The sequence below is a fragment of the Marmota marmota genome, unplaced genomic scaffold (assembly GCF_001458135.2).
Source record: "Marmota marmota marmota unplaced genomic scaffold, marMar, whole genome shotgun sequence".
In the NCBI taxonomy this organism is placed as follows: domain Eukaryota; kingdom Metazoa; phylum Chordata; class Mammalia; order Rodentia; family Sciuridae; genus Marmota; species Marmota marmota.
Window position 1 is genome coordinate 29419973 of NW_025999949.1, and position 20814 is coordinate 29440786.

The following is a 20814-nucleotide window of genomic DNA, read 5'->3' on the forward strand; positions in this document are numbered from 1 at the left end:
CAGGCTCCAGAATGGAACATCACTGGTATCATCATTTATTCTTAGCACCATTGCGTTGCAGAGGCTGCCGCCATACCTACTTCAGAGGAGGGGAACTCGAGGCTCAGAAAGATTGCCAAGTTTTCCCAACAAGTAATATTCCTGTGGTGTGAAGACAGGTGTGCTCCACTCCCCAGACCATGTGGGGTTCTGCCTTGCTGTGCTGCCCCATCAGTGTCCTGAGGTCCTGAAGAGACAGAGTACCAGGTTCCTCAACCTGAGAACCCACTGACATTTGGAAATGGAGCATTCTTTGTTGGGGATGGGCTGTCCATCCATGCCAGTAACAAATGTCCCCTAGGACAGCTGATTACAAGGCGCTCTGGGATGGATAGACTTGTGCCCCTTGCCTGCCTGCCTGTCTGCCCCCTCGCCCCACTTTTCTGTTCATTATCACTGTGACAGATATGTATTTTAGAGGGAGCTGTGGAGCAGCAGAGAGCCTCTGCCTGTCAATTAGCTGAGAGTGGAGTTGAGCCGACCAAGCCTACTCGTTAGGATGAATAAGAGACTTCTGTCCCCCACATAAGTGTCTCCTCACCAGTGTTTATCAGCTCCTTTGTGTGAGGCCCTACGTCTCATGGGTAATCAGACATGGGCCTGTCTTAAGTCCCAGAAAGCAGCACTTGGCACTGAGCCCAGGTCCCACAAAAGTTTATTGAATCTGTGAATGAACGAAAGAAAATGTGGTTGAGGAAATAAGATAGGGAGACAGAGGAAGCTGATAACCACAGCTGGCGATTAGCATCATGGTGGGTGGACAGGACGGAGGTGCACTGAGCAGAGGTGGCAGGTGGTGGCAGCCTTGACCTATGGACAGGGGAACAGGAGGGAGGGCCTGGAAGGTGTGGGCCCCCCCTACAGCCCCAGCCTGTCTCTCCACCATGGAAAGGTACCTATGGCCGCAGGCCCTCCTTGGCAGCGCTCAACTTTGTGTCTTTTGAAAACCCTTTTTATTTTCATAAATTTGCTGAAAACTCACTTATTGGCAAGAAAATGAGCTGAAATGACAGAGAAACTGTGCTTCTCACTCATCCCTCGCAGTGTGGACAGCATGTACAGTTCACCGCAGCAATCACTGGAGTGTTGGGTAGTGGGCCCCACTAGGTGTCCTGACGACTGGGCACTGCCCCCCGAGTGCCCTGGCATTCCTTGTAGAGGCCCCAAGGGCAGACTAAGGACCTGGGCCTGGGTCAGCATTGGCCTCCCAAGGGCCTCAGCTTTGGGAAGAACCCAGGGGAAAATCCAGAAAAGACAAATCAGTGCTGTGCTCTGCACGTGCTTGGTTCCTAGTAAGGACCAGAAGTCTCTGCAATTATTTACAGCTGTTGTTGACGCTGAACGCTGATTGGCTATACCGAAGCTCTGAGTAAACTACTGACATTTTCTGAGGCACAAGAAGCAGTGATAGTTTTTCTTTTGCATAAAGCACATTCAGAATTCCTGGGACCAGAGCACTCACTGCTACCTCCTGTCCCCTCTCCCCTCTCTCTAGGTGTCCCTCTGCTGCGCTTTGAGGAAGCATCTGTGCCCTCTATGTCCCTTGCCACCCATGGCCGGCTGCTGGGCAGGTCTCAGGCCTTCCAGGTGGGCTCTGCATGGAAGCAAGTGAACCAGTTCCTTGGAGTTCCGTATGCCACACCACCCCTGGCAGAGAGACGCTTCCGGGCACCAGAGCCCTCAAACTGGACAGGCTCCTGGGATGCCACCAAACCGAGGTATGGGTTGAGTGGCAAGATTTGGGTGACTGGTACATTCTGGTTTGAGCAGGGTGTGGGTGGGGGAGATGTATTGGTTAAGGTGACATTAAATGCAGTAACAGGTGTGCTCCAAGTATGAGTGGATCAACACTGTGTTACTCATGTAAAGTTTATCAGTCGATGGGTGCCAGGGGCCTGGGTGCTCCGCTCCACCTGGTGATTCAGGGCCTAGTCTGGAGGTCTGCCTTCTTCAGTGGGAGTTTTCCCAGGCCACCTGGGGAGTTGCATCTAGAGAGGAAAGTGCAGCATTGGAGACAACTATGGGGGAGGTTCCCATGGGCCACACCTTGAGGTGGGATACATGTGTCATTCTGCGCATGTTTCGCACTGGCCAAACTTACCCTGTCCCCAGTGACATCTAACTTTAATGGGACTGGAAATGCAGCATTGTAGGAAATGTAAATGAGCTAGTGGGAAAAAATTAAGAAAGCTCAGACCCCAACTCCCAAATGAGACAAAATTACAGGATGCTTTCTTTTTTTGTTGTTTTGTTTTTCAAAAGTACTTATAACCTATTCTTTCGTCTCATTGAAATTTTTTATTTTTAATATATTTTGAAGGATAATTTTATGACACTTTCCTAGTTAAAGCACATTCAGCACACCTGTGAAGAAGCACCCACTCTGGTCCTCCACCCCTCATCTGCACTTTCCGTCCAGCAGGCCTCAAAAGGCTCTGTCCCCAGTCCGCTGCATCCTCCATGTCCACTCCTGGCTTGGCAGCCAGCTAAGCAGGTTCCCAGGCTTGTGGACAGATAGAGGGATGGACTGTCAGTTCCTGAAGTGCTCCCAGAAGAGAGATAAAGGCCTACAGTGGGACAGAGGCAGCAGGGTGCACAATAGCCTGGTTTGGTTCTGCTGCACTCCTGGGGACAGACACTGATTAGAGCACCTTGTTGGGTTGGACACGCCTGCAGGCAGATGAGGCCAAGGAGGTTTAGGAGTCTTGAACAGAGAGTGATTGGAGAGCTCAGGTCACTGTAACCCAGGGCCAGTGAGGCTTAGGGGCTAAGTCAAGTGACCACTTGGGTAGATTTGCCTGTGCTGCCATTAGGCCTGGTCCAGGATGTGTTCTTAAGAGATGTTTGAACTGGCCTCCTACTCAGTGTATTGGTGTGGAAAGCAGGTCAGACACCTCCTCCCAGACCACTCCATCTCACAGTTTTGTTGCCACAGAGTGGGTGGGATGCCAGGTCTTTGGGACGGGGCAGTGGGCTCTGGCCTGGATGGTGGGTGGGAGGGGGTTGGGGCATTCCTGCTTGGTCTTTCGTCCTGGGAGTTACCAGTGTGTTTCTGCAGAGCCAGCTGCTGGCAGCCGGGCATCCGGACACCCACCCCTCCTGGAGTCAGTGAAGACTGCTTATATCTCAACATGTTTGTCCCTGAGAACATGGTGAGCTCCAAGGGCTGGCATGCTGGCCCCAGAACTGTCCCAAAAGAAATCCTGGCCCTGTGGCTCACCTCCCTCTTCCAGGAGGATAAGTAGAGATAAAGTGATTGATCAAATATAGATAGAATATTTCTCCCATTTTAAAGATGCAGAGACTGAGGCTGAGAAAGGCTAAATGACTTAAGGACACAGCACCTGACAGAGTGGGCATGGGGCCACCTCCTGATTCCAAACCCAGTGCTCCTTCGCTCAGGGAAGCTTGTCATCAATGACAGTGTGCTGTTTCTGTCTCGGGCTGTTTTCACAGCCCCATCCTGGCCTTGAGGGAGGAGCCTTGACTCCGATGGGGTGAGCAGTGTCCCAGGTGATAGCCCTGGAGGAGTGGTCAGAGTCTTCTGGCTGCTGGGTTTGCAAAGGCTGAGTAGCAGCCTGCCCTGTCCCTTGCCCCACACCACCAGCAGGGCCTGACGGCAACCCTACCGTCCTCTCTGACTGATATGGTAACCAATGAGAGTCACTCAAGCCACTTTAAAAGGGGCCAGAGCTTGTCCCTGACCTGTGGGGCAGCCCCAAACCAGGAGACAAGACTGTCTGAGCTAGCCTCCTGTGGTGGCTTAAGAACAGTTCTACCCAGCTGTGGCACCTGACACAGCATCACTGAGAGTTTCTGGAGAAGGTGACAGAGGAGAGATCAGGGTGGGGTCCTGGTCAGCCTCTTCCTCTCTGTGGCTGCACCACACAGAGTCTGTCCCCAGCCCTGTGGGATGTGGGTGCCTCATGGTGGGGAGATAACGAGATAGTCTAGATGTGCAGCCACCCTGAATGGAGGGCTTGTCAGTCAGGGACTGAAAAGGTCCTGTGCAGATGTATCTGTGCCAGAGTCCATTGTCCATGGAGTGAAGAAGTTGCTGCTCAGTTGTTAGGTTCTCAGATGGGGCACGAGTTACCTGGTGCTGTGCATGCCCCATACCTGGAGTGAGGAATGGGACCCCCAACCAGACACATTCTAATGCAGAAGGGCCAGCCTAGCCATGATCTCAGATGAGCCACTCCACATCCAGAAGCCTGCTCCCCCATTGGAAATGGATGATAATGCCGTCCTAGCTTCAAAGAACTGTTTGAGGACCAAATGAGGAACATGGGTGCAGACTTAGAGCAGTGTCCGGCCCTTAGTAGGTGCTAATAGCTAGCTGTGCATTGCTGAGGGGTGTAAGCAGAGTGGGCTGCTGGCAGGAGCCACCAAGGACCTGGAATGCTCCTCTGGAATAAAGTAAGGGCCAGAGCTGGGGTGCTGGGAGATGGCATGTGCCATGAACAGGACTCAGGAACTGCCATTCCTGCCATCTGCCCACTCTGCACTTGGGCACAGTGTTCTCACCTATGAAATGGGCCCAGTAGTTTGCTAGGGCTGCCATCACAACGTGTCACCAGCTGGCTGGATTAAGCCACACACATTTGTTTTCTCACAATTCTGTAGGCCAAAGTCCAAGATCCAGGGGCCGTGGGGCTGGTTTCTTCTGAGCCTCTCTCTTTGGCCATCTTCTCCTGTGTCTTTGTGTGGTCTTTTCTCTGTGTGTCTGGGTCCTAGTCTCCTTTTCTTATGAGGACACCAGCCATAGGGAATTAGAACCCAGACATATGACTGTATTTTGGTTCATTTACCTCTTTACAGGCTCTGACTCCAAATACCATCACATTCCAAGGTATTGGGTTTGGGACCCTAACACATGAGTTTGTGGGGATGAACTTTAGCCCATCGTGTGGGGCTAAGTCTACTTCAGGGCAGGGTGGACAGGCAGAGTTGTGTGTGTGGGCTCACAGCTGGGACTAAGCATGGAAAGAACCCTCCCCGGGCTCTTGCAGTGAAAATGGATCCAAGTTGAACAGCCCCAAATGCATGGACCCCTTTGCAATCTCTGCAGGCCCCCAACGCATCAGTGCTGGTGTTCTTCCACAACACTGCGGGGACAGAGGGAAGCGAAGGGCAGCTGGTGATCGATGGCTCAGTCCTGGCTGCTATTGGCAACCTCATCGTAGTCACTGCCAACTACAGAGTGGGTGTCTTCGGCTTCCTGAGTTCCGGTGAGTTGCTGGCGCTGGTGGGTGTTGGTCAGCTTGGGCAACGAGACACCTAAGATAACTTACTTACACAAGGGAAGGGTTTTCTTTGGCTCAGAATCTGGAGCTCCCAGGTGACGATTGGTTGGGCCTGTTGCTTTGTGCTGTGGCAGGGCAGTGTATCATGCCGGCAGCATGTGGCAGAACGCCTGTGCTCACCTCATGGACAGGAGGAGACAGAGGAAGAGGAGGGCTGGGTGCCACAGTTCCCTGCAAGGGCATGTCCCAGTGACCTAACAACTCCCACAAGTCCCCACCTCTCGGAGGTTCCATCAATAGTCCTTCCCAGGACCCAGCCTCGGGGGGGCCTTCAGGACCCAAACCACAGTGACATTGCTGCTGAGCCCTGAGCTGAGACTCACTCTGTGTACATATTCCTCCCTCTCTCTCGAAGCCTCAAAACCTCGCTGCCTCTGCTTCTCCTCCAGCCCAGCTAGGAAATTCCAGCCTGGCCCAGCTAGCAGAAAATCTAGCACATTCACAGGATCCTGCAACAATACTGACACCACAGATGAGAACAATGTTGTCATTTTCTGAGGTCTTCCTTCATGTCTGAAGCTCTTCCAAGTACATTTCACGTTTTATCTTGGCATGAGTGTGCACATGTCCATGTGTGTTCAGAAGGAAAAAACTGAGACCCAAGGAGGTTAGAAATTTGCTCAAGGTCATATGGTTAAGAAGTGGCAGAGCCAGGACCCACTGAGACTTGCCTTTTCCTGGCCACACCAAGGAGGGGATTCCAGCTCTTCTGCTACAGGGAAGCTATTGGGCAAGGGGTGAGGGCTCTCTCAGTAGTCTACCACTGCCCTTTATTTCTGGCCTCACTAACCTGAGTACCACCCTGGTCACACCCTCCTCCATGCCCACCACACCCAAAGCCCTGCCACCCATCTCTCCTTCAGCTCAGTTTCCACCAGCATTGGGAGAGCAGAGGCACTGGCCATAGGATCTGGAGCAGGCAGCCAGTGCTGCTCCTCACTGGCTCTGCCACCCTGGACTAGACCCTTCACTGCCCTTAGTCTCATTGTTTACCCAGCTTCCAAAGTTGCTGGGAGGGTGAAGTGGGAGGATACATGTTCGAGGCTTTGAGAGATGGTGAGGGATTTTATGAGCCCCAAAGATAGGGGCTGAGCTTCAGCTCTGACCTCCAAGGATCTCATTTAAGACACAGAAAGAATGGATGGGCAGGTGGAAGGGCTGGAGGATGGACTACACTGGACTGTGTGAGTGGGTGGGCACCCAGCATGATCAGCCCGGGGTGCTGAGGAAGAAAGGCTGGGGAGGCCACGTGGCACGAAGCCAGAGAGCCTGGAGAATCTCAGGCCTGTGCGATAGGAAGCCAGGTGATACAGTGTGGGAGATGAGGCTGGAGCACGGGTTTCAGATTCCCTGGGGAGCAGGCCCACAGGGGCCTCAGGATGCAAGGGGCTTCTTGCCTTCTGGCTTGCGTTCTCTGAGACCTGAGTGGCCATGGATGCCAACATAGGAACTGAGGTTTTGTGAAAGATTTGGAGGAGCAAAAAATTATTCCCTTGTGAATCTGCTTTCTTCTTCAAGGAGGAGAAACTGTGGGCTGGGTTTGTTCTCTAGGAACACAAGCTGAAGAGGGTGGGCTGAGCCAGAGGGCCAGTGGGCTTGTACTTGCTGTCTGTCACCAAAGGGGCAGGTGACTATGACTTCTAGAGAGCAGTCTTATTGAGAATTCATGTACTTCTGGAGAGGCGGACACGTTCTGGCTTCCAGCATGGGCAGCCAGTAGGGAAACCACGGAAATGTCCAGAACACCCACCCTTCTCATTCCTGACCTGCTCCAACACTGCTTGATCATTTTACTCAGAGAGAAACCTATCAGCAACAGGAGGACACATCACACTTACCGAGTGCCTCCCTTCCCCAGGTATTCAGCAGGATGACCTCTAGTTCCCAGTGGCAGAGAGGTTGGGGAACTGTGTGGCCCACGGTCAGCGCCGACTTGATATCGAACTGCTGGTCTCTACCAACAACCAGAAACACCAGTGTCGCTGGCTCCTCGAGGCTAGAAGTGTGCAGTGTTCTGTAGGAACCCCTTCTGCTTGCATTTAGCCACAGGAATTTGCTTCGCTTATTCACTGCGCCTTCTGTCCTCCTGCATCCCTGAATGTTCAGGTCTCTCCAATGGTGCCTCCTGCCCTTCAGCCCAAGATGTCAGGATCCTCATCAGATCCAGCAGCAAAGACCAGGGCCACCTAGGAGCGGCCAGGCTGTGTGTAGAAAAGATCTCCCAGTGCAGAGGCCTCTGCTGCAGCCAGAGGTTGGTAGAGGACCTTTCAGGGGAAGGACCCTCTGCCACAGCCGTAGGTTGGTGGCAGGGCCTCCCTGTAGAGGTAGCCTTCTCCTTTGGCCACAGAAGGGTTAGCGATGGGACTCTGTATGCAAGCAGGATGGCACTGCTCCCCATCTGAAGGAGAACTCATCCAGCAGAAGGGAAAGGGGCAGGCCTTCCATCCCAGTTAATCTCCCCAATGACCCTGTCACCAGGTACAACTGTCCCCTCCCCTTTTTTAACATCTATTTTTTTAGTTGTAGTTGGACACAATACTTTTATTTTATTTTATTTATTTTTAATATGGTGCTGAGGATTGAACACAGGGCCTTACACCTGATAGGCAAGCGCTCTACCACTGAGCCACAACCTCAGCCCAACTGACCCCTTTTCAATTAAAAAAAAATTCACATTTTTTATCATTTAGAGCAGTTTTAAGTGTACAGAGAAATTAGCAGAATGTACAGAGCATTGCGTACCTTCCTATAGCCCTCAGGTTCCCCTGTTAGTGACACATGCTTTGGCATAGTGTATTTGCTACTGTGATAAACCATGAGGTTTATTCACTAAAGTGACAGCTTTAGTCACCTAAGGGCCAACTCTTTTGTTGTACATTCTGTAGGTTTTGCCAAATATGTGTTGCCACATGGCCACTGTTGCAGTCTCCTACAGAAGGGTTTCCAGCCCTGCAGTCTCCCTGGGCTCTACCTGTTCATGTCTCCCTTTTTCACTGTACACTGACCCTGTGCTTCACCACACAGGACTGGAAGGAGTTGGGCCACTTGGGTGCCAGCCTCCCCAGGGAGGGCTGCAGGAGTTCAGGCTGCGCATCTGAGTGGAACAGGGCCCCAGGCCGCCTCCTTGCTCTGTGGGAACAGGGTGTTCTGGGCAATTCCTTCCCTCTGTGACTGGAAGGTGCTGAGACTTGCGAGGTGGCTCAGCGGAGCCGCATGTTCAAGTGCGTGAAGGCCTGGCACCAGGAGCTGCCCGTGTCAGTGTCCCGCCCACCTTAGACAGCCAGCCTCTTGCCCTCAGCCATCCAAGGCTGCAACAGCAGCAGCCTCTGCCCTTCCTGAGCCAAGCCAAGCAACCGCCCAGGTCCCCAGCTCATTTGATAACAAGCATAGCATCTGCTGGGGGATCCCAGAGTGAAAATGGCCCCCTGGAAGCCTCCATGTTTTCTAAAAGAGACAAGTGGAAATGAAAGCCGAAGTTCCTTCTAGTCTGGCCTCCCACTTGGCAAACTCATGCTGTCTGCGCAGGCCCAGGGCCTGCAGGGAACCTTGGTTCCTGTTGACATGAGAAGGTAGACAGGAAGTGAGGGGTGGAGGAGGGCCAGGGGAGGCCATCTCCTCCAGCCAGGACCCTACAGATGGGGCAGACCCCAAGGGGCATCTGACCACAGTGATTGTCCTCTTCTGGCAAAGCATGGTGGGGAGGGGACTGGGTAGTAGGTGTAGAGCTAGGGGAGGAGGCAGGGACAACAGGCCTATGGGCCCTCCACAGGGTGGGGGGCAGAGCATGTGTGTGTTGGCCAGGGAACTAGTCAGAAGGTTTGGCCACCACTGTAACCACACATTGCCATTACCTCATTGTCCCTTGGCACTTGGGGACCTCCAGAGAGGGTCTGCTATTCTTACAACCAGAAAAACTGGCACAGAGTCTGGCCACAGAGTGTGCCCCCTCACAGGCACTATTTCTGCTGCTGGAGACCAGGAATTCCTGCCAAGGGTGTTGGTGAGATAGTGTTGGGGCCTACTGTTTCATTTTATTTAATGGAGAAACACATCTTCTGTAATGCATCATGTCCAGCACAGTCCTGCTGCCTGCACACATGTCAGCAAATGCAATCATCAAACCAAAGCCCTCCATGTTTTACAGATGGCAAAGCACACAAATGTTAAGTAGCTGGTACAGGGCCCACACTCCTAGTGCATGGCATGGCTGAGACTGCAGGCCACCCCAGCCCCACGGCCTTTACCAGAGTCCATCCATAAGACTGGGTCCTGATTAGGGGCTTCTGTCAATTGTCAAAGAAACTGATGAGCAGACAAGAGCTGATCAGAACACAGAGGGAACAATGTACTGTTTGATGGGATGTTTGCAGTGAGCACCCCTCTCGGGTCCTGCCCTGGGCTGAGTAGGCTGCAAGTCAGCAGGAGTGCTGTGTATGTGTGCGCGTGTGCACGTGGTGCGTACGCGTGATGATGGAGTGAGGTGGGGCTAGTGTGGGGCCCTGAGATTGAGGATAACTGGGCTCAGCCATACTCAGACTGCAGGGGACACTATGGATGTGATGAGCGGCCCTGGGAGCCAGAGCCCAGACCCATTGCCCCGATCTTGAGAGACCTGGGTCCACAGTTGCGCAGGAGCACTGAGGCTGTCACCCAGCCCGTGTGAGCAGGAGTTTCATAAGTAAGCACTTAAATTTCTTAATACCCATCACAGATTTTTCAACAAATGTCTGTGGAATTGGATTGAATATTTGGACAAAGAGCTCTGATTATGAATTAGGATTTCAGTCCCAACTTGATCTCACATTCACTTCCTGTGTCTGAATAGTCTTGCTCCCAGATTTCTTCTATTTCACTGGGGAAGGAAGAGGCTGGGCCTGTGAGCTCACTGTGGCTTGTAAGCCCTCCACTGGAGGCTGCGGGCCCCGGGCTGGGATCCTGTCTCTTACCCTCACAGGGCCCAGCACCCGGCCCGGCACTGGAGGAAGCCCTCTGATTTGTTAGACGAGTGACCTCTTGCATGACCCCACTCTGACCTCCCCAAGTCTGTGGACTCAGTGTTGGCAGTGTCATTCACACACAGTGGGAAGCGGGTACATGGGAAGTGGACGTCAGGGCCATCCCCACCCTGTTGTCACTGGTGATCTAGGTGTGGCTGTCACTCTTCAGGTCCCACTCAGTTGATGCCCTGCTTTCCTGGGGAAACAGAATCCTGCTAGCCGTCACTTGGGGTCTCACGGAGCACTGTGAGGGGTCTGGAGCTCGGGGGGCCTGGGCTGCTGACGTAGGCAGGAGTCATCTGCTGAGAACCGTCAGGGAAGAAGCATGTATGCCTCAGGCGAGAGCGGCAAGGCTTGGTGTTGGAGGTTACAGAGAGAGCGGGTCCTGACAAGGTGTATGGAGATACGTGGAGTCCCAGGACAAACAGGAGGGTGAGGCACGTGGTATCCCCAAAGCCCTGGAGAAGAGCGAGTTTTTGCTATGCTTTTGTCATGTCTGAATTATTTCGTTAAAAAGAAATAGTAAGAGGTCTTCAACAAATAGTTACCGAATTCTATAGAAGAGATGTCACCTCAGTTGCACACTATTAAGGCCACAGAACATGGGGCAAGGGAGAGACTGGGGTCCTCAGCCCCCTCCTGGCCTGGCCACTGTTAGAGAGAGCCCCTGGCAGCTTGTAGGGAGGGTCCTTTCCCTCAGGGGCCGAGCCCGGTGGTGGAACCCAGCAGGCTCTGCTTCCCATCAGAGCAGCTCCCCAGCAAGTCCCCTCGTTCACTGACAAGCAGGTGTGGCTCAGAGAGGTGAGGATGCTCGAGGCTGAGCCAGAAGTCAAGCCAGCTGCGTCTGACTCCAAAGCCCAGGTCCTCCCCACTGTCCCTCACCATATTTGGAAAGTGTAGTTCCAAATACAAGGCCTAAAGGCCCCTAGAGGAGCCACGGGCCTGACATGGACAGCACCATAAATGTTCGACCCAGAGTTGCAAAGTAACACAGAGGAACCATCTTCCTCTTCTCTGCAGGGTCCAGGGAGGCAACTGGCAACTGGGGGCTGCTGGACCAGGTGGCAGCTCTGACTTGGGTGCAGACCCACATTGGAGCATTTGGCGGGGACCCTCGACGTGTGTCCCTGGCAGCAGACCGTGGCGGGGCTGATGTGGCCAGCCTCCACCTTCTCATGACGAGGACCACTGGCCCCAGGCTCTTCCGGAGGGCTCTGCTGATGGTGAGTGCCGCATCCTGTCTGCAGTCTGCTCTGAGGTGTTCACTTGGCTTCAATTGTTTGGTCTTCTCTTATCCTTTATGCCAAGTATGAATCTGCTGTAAGTCATCCTTCCAGGTAGGAGTGGATCCAGAATGCTGAAGGGCCCCCTCAACTGTTTTCCAATAATATTCAAAGTGCTAAAAATTCCATGTGGAATCTCTATTTGTGGGAGAGCCTCACTGGAGTTTAGTGTCAATGATGATAATGGTGCTATTGGTGATGATGCTGATGGAGATGATGACTATGATTAAAGTGATGGTGGCGATGGTGATGATGCTATGATGCTGATGGTGATGATGATGATGATGATGATGGTGGTGATGATGATGGTGGTGGTAGTGGTGTAATGATGCTGATTGTGATGACACTTATGATGGAAGAAATAACCTGGTTGGTCACAGCATAAGCTCTGGTGTCTCTTGTTCTGTCATTGATTTTCTTCTAATTTCACTGAGCAACTAGTATGAGCAAGTGGTGTGTGCTAGATGCTGGAAATGCCATGCCAACAATACTGTCCCACTTCCCAGGTGGCTCAGGGTCCTGGGGCTGGGGGCACAGCAATTAAAGAGAGCCCCAAATACAGGGGAAGGCACAGCATCCGGGAGGGATTCCCTGGAGAAGGAATGACCTGGTGACAGGCAAGGCCTGGGGGTGTCATAGTGGGTAGTGATGTGAAGGCAGAGGAGCCAGATGGTCCTGCATGTCCCACGTTTCATCCTGAGTGTGCCAGGTGATAGCAAGGGTTTTGCTCACTGGTTTGTCTGTTTCATTCCATGATCCAGCCATTTTGGTGGCACTGAGTACACTCCCAATTGTGTGACTATCACCATGATCCATTGCCAGAACTTTTTGTCCTCAAGACTCTGTACCCATTAAGCCACCCATTTAGCCCTGGGGACAGCTGTTCTAATCTATTGATCTGCCTATTCTGAGCGCCCATTATTAGTGGAGCTGGCAGGATTTGTGTTTTTGTGCCCAGCTTTTTCCACTCAGCATGATGTCATCCAGGTTTGTCCACGTCATAGGAGGTGTCAGACTCTCCCATGTTTAGGACTGAGTGACGCTGCACTGTGCAGACGTGCTATGTTCTGTTGACCCATCCGTTCACTGTTAATAGGCCCCTGGATGCTCCCACCTTCTGCTATGGTGGAGCACTGTGATGGGCATGGGTCCGCTGTCAAAGGCTTCCTAAGCAGGTGAGAGCAGGTGCTTAGAGCTGCCCTTAGAGTGGCAGGAAAACGAATGGGAGGAGCCATGTTGGGGGCAGAGAAGGCCATCAGGAGCCTGCAGAGGAACTCAGTTGAACCCAAGGTGGAGAACAGCGAGACCCAGCCATGGGCCCAATTCCTCACTGACCTGCTAGCAGTGCTAGGACCATAGCATTGCTCCCAGCCTTGACCAGCCTTTCTGGGGTCCAAACCCTTGATCATAGGAGGGGAGAAAGGTCATTGGCCATAACAGAGGCTGGGTCCGCACTGTCTCCATTCCCCACAGAGAGACCCCACCTGCTATGGCCTCTCTCTCTTTTGGCAACAGGAGCATTTATAAGGCTCTGGATTCACTCCCCGTGATGTGCCTGTGAAGGCAACTTCCTCTGATGGAGAGACTTTCTCCCCAACTCTTCTTTGCTCCCTGCTTGTCCCTTAGGAAAGCCTTCCAGTCTTCTCCCTTAGACCCGGCCCCTTACATGACTCGTGCTGTGCAGCGTCATCAGGATTTCCACTGGTAACTGGCTACTCTCGGTGCCCAGTCTGCCTCCTCACAAGGCTGAGCTCTGGCAGAGCAGGAGCCAGTGCCCCCCTCTCTGCAGGGTCCAGGCACCTGCATGCACACCTTACTGTGAGCAGGTGCTCCAGGGCACAGCGGGTGAGCAGGTGAACCAAGTGACCCGAGAGTGTCTGCGGGGGCCAGGGATCCACAGGCTAGCCCCACTTCTCTCTGCAAGGCTAGCCCAGCTCCTTCCACCATCTTTGGGTCTCTTTCCTGTGAGTCTGGTTTTCTTCCTCGGTTTCTCTGAAGTTGCTCCATCCTAATGGCAGGAGGTTTGAGCACCAGCATTTTTCAGTTCCTGGTGTTGAAAGCTCAGCTTCCTCTTTGAGTTGATCCTAAAGAGACTCCTCCAGGGCCCACTCAGCAACAAGATACTCACTAGGACCCAGACGATGCCCAGATATCTTCCAAAAGGCCTGGAAGGCAGATTTTTTTCTTTTTCAGGGTTTAGGTGTTTGGGGAATTTCAAAATTGAATCTGTTTTAACAAATGGCAGTATATTTAAAAATAAACCTTCCGTCTGTTTTACTCACTTGGAAGCAGTTTTTACAACTGTTCCCAGAAGTCCTTGGGATGCAAGTGAAATTATTTGGAATTGGGAGAACTGAAATACTTCAACATATTAGAAATTCTTAAATATGTTCTTTACCACAGATGTTGGAGCAATGAATGCAAGTTGGCAGTTTATTCTTGGGTAAAATCTGAAGTCTGTCTGCAAGTTCTTGGGGCTAGAACTATTAAAATATTGGTGGAGAAGCTCCTTTGACGGTGATTAATGACCCACATTTGTTTAACATATTTGAGTTCACAAACACTTTCATTACCTTATCTTGGATTCCTCACATTGATTGGCATGGGATCTTCATTTTATTTCCTATGTAGAGATAAGATTTCTGAGGCTCAGAGACATCTAGTGACCTGCCAAAGTACACACAATAAAGAAACTAAGGCCAAATCCCATGTTTTCCCATTCCTAAGGACTTCTTTGGGAATTGAAGTTCTCTCAGGGTCTTAAGATGTGAAGGAAGAAGCCAGAACCAAGAATCAAAGGGGTGGACATTAAAATCCTGGCCTTGGAAAGAACTCTTCACCTGGCATTTCTCACCTGTGACATTAGCATGGCACTTTCTCTCTGTGTCCTATGGGCTGGTGACATTGTCATAGCATCAGGTTCGCAAAGTGTCCTGGGAACCCAAGAAACCCAACCTCCCCTCCACCTGTAGTTGGAGGCAGCTCCCTGCTGCCTCCAACTACAGGTGGCCCAGGACCTCCTACCTGCCCTGGCCAGGTGGAGGGAGAAAGGGGCGTGCTGGAAACATGCATCATGGCCTGAGGCCGGGGCTCGCTTTAAGGGAGGAGAAAGGAGGAAGTGACTCCTAGGACCTAGGAACCATTCCCTGTCGTCCTCCTTCCTCAGAGTGAGCTCCTGGCCTCGAGGCAGCCTCCTGCACTTTCCGCCTCTGTTTCTGTGAAACTCCTCTGCAGCTCCCGGGCTCTCACCGTGTGGAGAAAGGCCAACCTCCCCCAGGCTTCCCTCCTCTGATTGTGGTCAGTGTGTCCAGCGTCTGCTAGAAGATCCCTTCGGTGGTTCAGGGCTGAGCCAAAGGGCCTCCACATTTGTTTAACATATTTGAGTTCACAAAACAAAGAATCTCTCTCAAAGCAAAGAATCTCCCCTTAAGAAGAGACTTCTATTTAGCAGCTTTTAGGACTTCTGCTTGTTCTGCGTGTTTATGATTTTTCTCACATATCTGATTTTGACTATGGCGAGATGCTGGGAACCTTAGAGTTCCTTAGCACTTAGTAGGGAACCTGGTTCGCGGGAGGGTCCAGGGCGAGGCTGAGCTCTGCTGAGCAGATGGGGAGATGGAGCCGATGGCTGCGGCCTTCTTGCCTCATTGTCTGCGGATCTCACGATGGGAGCGCTCTCCCCTGCTCATCAAAGTGGTCTCGCCAGTCACGGATTTGGTGCTCCCAGAAGCCTTTTAGAATAAGTCTGTTGAAGTTTTCTTTCCTTATCTTTTTTCCCCTAATACTCCTGCTGGTAATCTGAGTATCATTTCATGGAATCCATTGCTAATTTGGGGAAAAGAAAACCTGCAATGCCCTGCTGTTCAGCCTTGCATCACGAATCAGGCTGACAATCAGCCGTGGACACAGCAGTTTGCTTCCCTTCAGGCTTCTCCCTGGCTTTGAACAGTTTTGTAAACGTCTGTGTGATCAGGTGGTCCTGAGTGTGGTAGTCGGGCTGGCCTGGTGAACGGGCTTTGTCTCCTGGGGTGTTTTCTGGTTTGTGAAGCCTGGGACGGGGAGGCGAGTGGGCCTGGGACTTGGCTGAGCTCTCTCCTCAGCTTCCATGCCTGGCCTGATGGTTTTTAGGGTTTCTTTGAAGCTGCGTCTCCATCTTCAAATGAGGGCAGGCACCCTTGTGTCCCCTTTGGACCAAACCACCCACCTGCTGCGTCTTGGAGACCCAATAGCAAAGCAGCTTACAGACCAAAGGAGTTTCTTTCCTTCTTTCTCTTTCTCAAAAGCGTCCCCTAGCCATACCTAGACCTGCCTTCATACCTGAGTGGAGCTCTGGGGAGGGGTCCAGGCAGCAGGGAGGAGCTGCAGAGGGAGGAAGGCCTCCCTGTGGTCCTGGGGGCCACACCCTCTCCTGGACACTGTTACCAAGGGAACTGCACCTGATTTGCTTTTTCTTCTTTGTCTTTCTGGGCCATGCTGGTTTGTGTTTTTATCTATCATATCAATCTTATTATTTAGACAATGTTTTGGCCTTCAAAATCTTCTCTATGGCTCTGTTTTAGACTCCAAATCACTGACATCTGTTCTTATCATTATGGTCCTTTCTCCTGACTCTGACTAAGCGATGGTCTCTTACTTCCCGAGTCGGAAGCTGACCTCATCACTTCTCATTCTGATCAATGTCAGATGTAAGCAATGAAGTTCCCTTATGGTTTTATCAACTCTTCCCCAGAAATTTTGCAAAGTAGCAATATTGTCATTTGTTTCTAAATATGTTTTTTTTTTGCATTATTTTCTTCTTATCCAAAAGATTTTTTTAAAGAATTTAGATTCATAGAATTGTTATCCACCCTTTTGCAAATCGTTTCCACTTGTGTTGCCCCTGATCATAGAGCACAGCGGAAGGACTCCACGCCCCATGTCTGTAGCTTCCTCCGTGACTTGATGGGTTCCTGTTCATTGGCAGAAAAGGGGCCCAGTGTTATTAAAGTCTGTACACCTCTCCACATCTGCTTGTTCAGTCTAGCAGTTTCTGAGACTCCAAATGGAATGATCGGTTTATACATCTATCCTCATAAGAGTGTCCTGATGTATTTTGAAGCTGTTTATCTTTTGAGTGACACAGGTTTCGAGCGTCCCACCTTCTCAGTGGATTGCTCCTTCTGAGACATCTGCCTTTGTCCTGGTGTAATTTAGATTCCATTTGCCTCAACATGAAACATGTTCGTTCATTTTCTCCATGAAAAACTTTCCACCCCTTTGTTTCCAAAATCTCTTCATCTTTTGCTTTAAGCATATGTCAACTAGACAGTAAATGCTGGGATTTTAAAAATCCATCCTCCACATAGCAGCCAGGTGATCCCACAAACATATGGAGATGCTGTCACCCCCTTAGGTCCTTGGATGGCTTCCTGTTTCTCTGAGTAGGCCCTGCGCCCCTCCCTTCCCCTTGAGGGCCTAAGAGCCTGCAGGCCCCCNCCTCCCTTAAAGCGAGCCCCGGCCTCAGGCCATGATGCATGTTTCCAGCACTCCCCTATCTCAGCACAAGAGCCCTTGCTACCCTACTGTCCTCTTGGTACCCTCAGCCTGCAGGAGCTGCCTGCTGTCCCTGTCCCTAGATCTGTGCATGGCCATTAGCTGCTCGTCTTCCAGGCCTCAGCTCAATGGCTGTGTCCACTGCTGACCTCCCTCAGCATCCATCTAAAGAGACCCCATCCACAGGGCTCTGCTGTTTTCTGCATGTCCCTCCTCCTCATCAGAAAGCCTCCTGTTATGTGTGACATCAAGTTCCATGACATCAGAGGCCCCACTGGTTTTCCCTGATGCAGCCCGAGCACCTGGAGCAGTATTTATTTAGTAGGTGCCCAGGAATCATTTCTAGAAATTCTCAGAAGACCAAATAGCTCACCCACCACCAGTGATGTACGGTTCTCATGATGGTGGTGATGATTTTGCCTCCCTCACCCCACGCCCACCTTCCAGGGTGAAGAGACTCCACGGCTCCAGGGAGTCTGGCTGGGGCTGTCCTCAGGAAGCTGCAGAGCCCCTGAGAGAACTTTCCACTCACTGCCACCTGGAAGCTCCCACATTCAAGGCTTAAATATTTATTAGGTTACTTTAATCAGGAATAAATACATGATTGAACAAAGTGTAATGCTCCCCACTTAGAACCCCCCTGGGGCTCCCCAATGCTCCAGTCACATCGGTCACAACAGAAAATGACACAGAAGACGCTGTACAGACATCTGGAGCGCAGAGGCACCAGGCCTCCAGGTGGAAGTCGCTGTCCCGGGTGTCACAGGTGTCACGATCCTTTCTCACATGCTGGATGGTGGCTTTGGATCAGCCGTGGGAGATTGTCAAGGAAGCCACAAATGCCTCCTTGTATGAATACCCAGGAATCTGGTGACGCAGCAAATCATGTAAACACATATGCACGTACCACCAGCAGCACGAACTCACGGCCATGGACGCGCATGTGAGCAGACGTGAAGGGCCATGTGCACGCGCCCCCTCCCCAGAGTCCCTGGAAGGGGAAGAGTGAGTCATGAGCCGTCTGCAGCCGCCTGCCTTCCTGCCAGGATCCGACTGTCTGGTTCATCGCTCCTTCCCCGCCTGTGTTTTCACCCGTCTCCTACAGCTATATATGGCAAAATCAAGCCACTCAGGGCCTCCCCTCTTCCTGGAGCTCGGTATTTGCACTCATGTGGATACCAGACCCTTCCTAGGATAAAATGTGGTGTGAGTCAACTCCTTAGAAGTGATCACTTTCCTTCTTTTAAGAACATCCGGCCTTTCTTCCTGCCACGTCCAGCAGCCCTAAGCTCCATGCAGATCCCTGGACACGGGCGCCCCGTCCCCTGCCCCAGCCCATCCCAGGCAGGCAGTCCATCTCTCCACGCGAGGCTGCTTTTACATTCCATGCTTTTCCACTCTCTCTCTGCCTCACTGTGACACCTCGCTGGGGGCTGGGCTGAGTCACCCTTGTTTCCCTATTTGGTCCCCACCTCACACAGGACTTAACACAGCACCTTTTTACACAATTGTGAAGGAATCATTGGTTCCTTAACTCTGGCAAGGACCCCAGCAGCCAGAGAAGCTCTTTCTGTGCTGCAGACCCTGGCTGGGGCCCCTGGAAGGTGGTGAGTCCCAGGCCACCTTCCTTCCCCACCAGCCGCCACCCTTGCCCCATGTCCCCTGCCACATGGCTTTGGTGCAGGAGAACGCCAACGTCTCCTCCTGGTATGGAGGAGCTAGCAAGTCCGTCGGCTGGGGTTTAGTGTCAGCGGGTCTCTTACAAGGGAGGAGGTGTCACCCCGTAGGTCTCCGTGGATGGCAGTGCGGCTCCCACCTTCTGCCCCCCTCCGCAGGCTGCGGTCCTCCTCCACCTTCCACCTCCATCTGCCAGTCGACTGAGGAACGCTTCCGCGCAGTTTCTGGAAGAATTCCTCATCCTTCCCGTGCGTCACGTGCACATCCTTGTCTGCTGGGCTCTTTGAGACCCTGTCCCATCATTGAGACTTGACATGTCCTGTGTCACAGCCCTGGTCAGACACGGAGGAGGAGTCCCTTTGGTCATGATGTGGATAGAGAAGGTGAGAGTTTGGGTCTCATGATGGCTTCTCCTGGCTGGAATTGGGTTGTCCAGGGGCCAGAGAATCCTGCCTTTTGCAAGATCCCAGGTGACAGTCAGAACCTCTGTGGCCTCGGGTGCAAGCCCGGGCATCTGCTGTGCCGCTAGTCTTCAAAGTACGGTGGCGACGAGAGCAGCGAGCTCTTCCTCTTGCTTCCACTGTACATCAGCGAGACGCTCTTCTTCTTCCGATCAAAGGGGCTGCTGTCATCCCCAGTCAGGGACAAGTAGGATGCGATGCTTTCCCGAAGGCCATAGCTGAAAAGGGACTCATCCACCCCGAGTGGGTTCCCTGCTCCCTCAGGGTCCTCCTGCAGTCTGTGAGTCAGAACAGGTGGCAGAGAACGGGAGAAAAGAGTAGGATATTGACAGAGAGGGGACAAGGGACAAAGAACAGGAAAAGGAAGAAAAAAAGAGAGCCTAGTTAATATCCTTTTAGCTTCTTGTTCTAATTCTGGTTCTTACATTTCTTGGCTGTGTGATCTTAGACAAACCACTCAGCCTCTCTGAATTACTGTTTTCTCCAGTGCCTGTAACTTCCAACTGTAAATCTAAGTGAATTTTTCTTTGAGAAAGAGCAGTTTTATTCATCTCCTAGCCAATTCTGATCTCTGATTTTCTTTGAACTTACCCATGGGATGAATTTTGATTTCTGTTCAGTTTATAAGATAATCCACCAATCACAAATGATGGATATTCACCTCAAAATTTAATGGCTGGCAATGGAAAAAAAACAGACTAAATCAGTGGAAGATGTTTTTCTCTTAGCAAAACTGAGTCACCTCAGTTTTGTCATGTTTAAGTTCCATGAGTGAGTCTTAAATACCACTAAATGACACAGGTTGGCTCCTGCGTTAGTCTAGGGCCTGTGCAATCGGGAAAGCAAGGCAGCGTCCCTGCTGAACAATGCCTTCTAGCTTTCAGCAGGGACTCCTAAGGACAAGGGGACTGAGGGCTGTGGTGGGAGTGGCCAATGACACCAGGCCACGGCTCTCCACGCCATGTCGGGCTCACACGCTCAGGGGACACCCACACACCTGGACGCTCTCTTCCAGTCGAAGGTCTTCTGGCGCAGGGTGACGGGGGAGCTGGAGGCCCTGGCTGCTGGGGCGGGCGTGCTCTGCGTCAGGCAGGGCGTGGTGAGCACACAGCACAGGCCATCAGCCACCTCTGCAGGGGGAAGCAGACAGGGTCAGGCCCAGGGAAGCCGTGGCCAGGGTGGAGTGCAGGCCTGAGCACCATCTGGTCCAGCTCCTGGACCTTGGCATGGGAAATAAAGGCAGGGACTTGAAAGGGGTGTGGAAGGTAGTGGCCAGGCTGAGAGTCACACACCCAGTCCTTGGAGGGCTGCTAAGGTGCCCTGAATGTGCGGCACACTTAGCTAGGCCCAGGCAGCCGGAGGAGCTGGGGACCCGGAAACCAGTGGTAGCTGGAGAGAGAGCACCTCAGCTGTCCCTGAGAGTCAGCTACACTCTGATGGTAAATTGACCTCTCTGAGCCCCAGTTTCCTTGACTACACAAGGAGAGCAATGAGGACAAGTGAGGACAGCTGGCAGGGC

At 52.2% G+C, this 20814-nt stretch overlaps 2 protein-coding genes across 4 annotated transcripts in view; one reads left to right on the forward strand and one right to left on the reverse strand.

The window, feature by feature from the left end:
- Positions 1–20814, forward strand: part of Tg (thyroglobulin) — a 213545-nt gene that overhangs the window by 113743 nt on the left and 78988 nt on the right. The window contains exons 38-41 of the mRNA XM_015486500.2: positions 1535–1757; positions 3098–3191; positions 5111–5270; positions 11363–11565. Of these exons, the coding sequence (XP_015341986.1) occupies positions 1535–1757; positions 3098–3191; positions 5111–5270; positions 11363–11565 (680 nt within the window). The remainder of the gene's footprint in view (positions 1–1534; positions 1758–3097; positions 3192–5110; positions 5271–11362; positions 11566–20814) is intronic.
- The window catches only part of Sla (Src like adaptor), a 33501-nt gene continuing 30397 nt past the window's right edge, over positions 17711–20814 (reverse strand). For all 3 annotated transcript variants that reach the window (XM_015486503.2, XM_048802164.1, XM_015486502.2), the window contains 2 exons: positions 20293–20425; positions 17711–19573 (listed from right to left, as the gene is read on the reverse strand). In XM_015486503.2, coding sequence (XP_015341989.1) covers positions 19360–19573; positions 20293–20425 — 347 coding nt within the window. In that variant the 3' untranslated portion in view covers positions 17711–19359. The remainder of the gene's footprint in view (positions 19574–20292; positions 20426–20814) is intronic.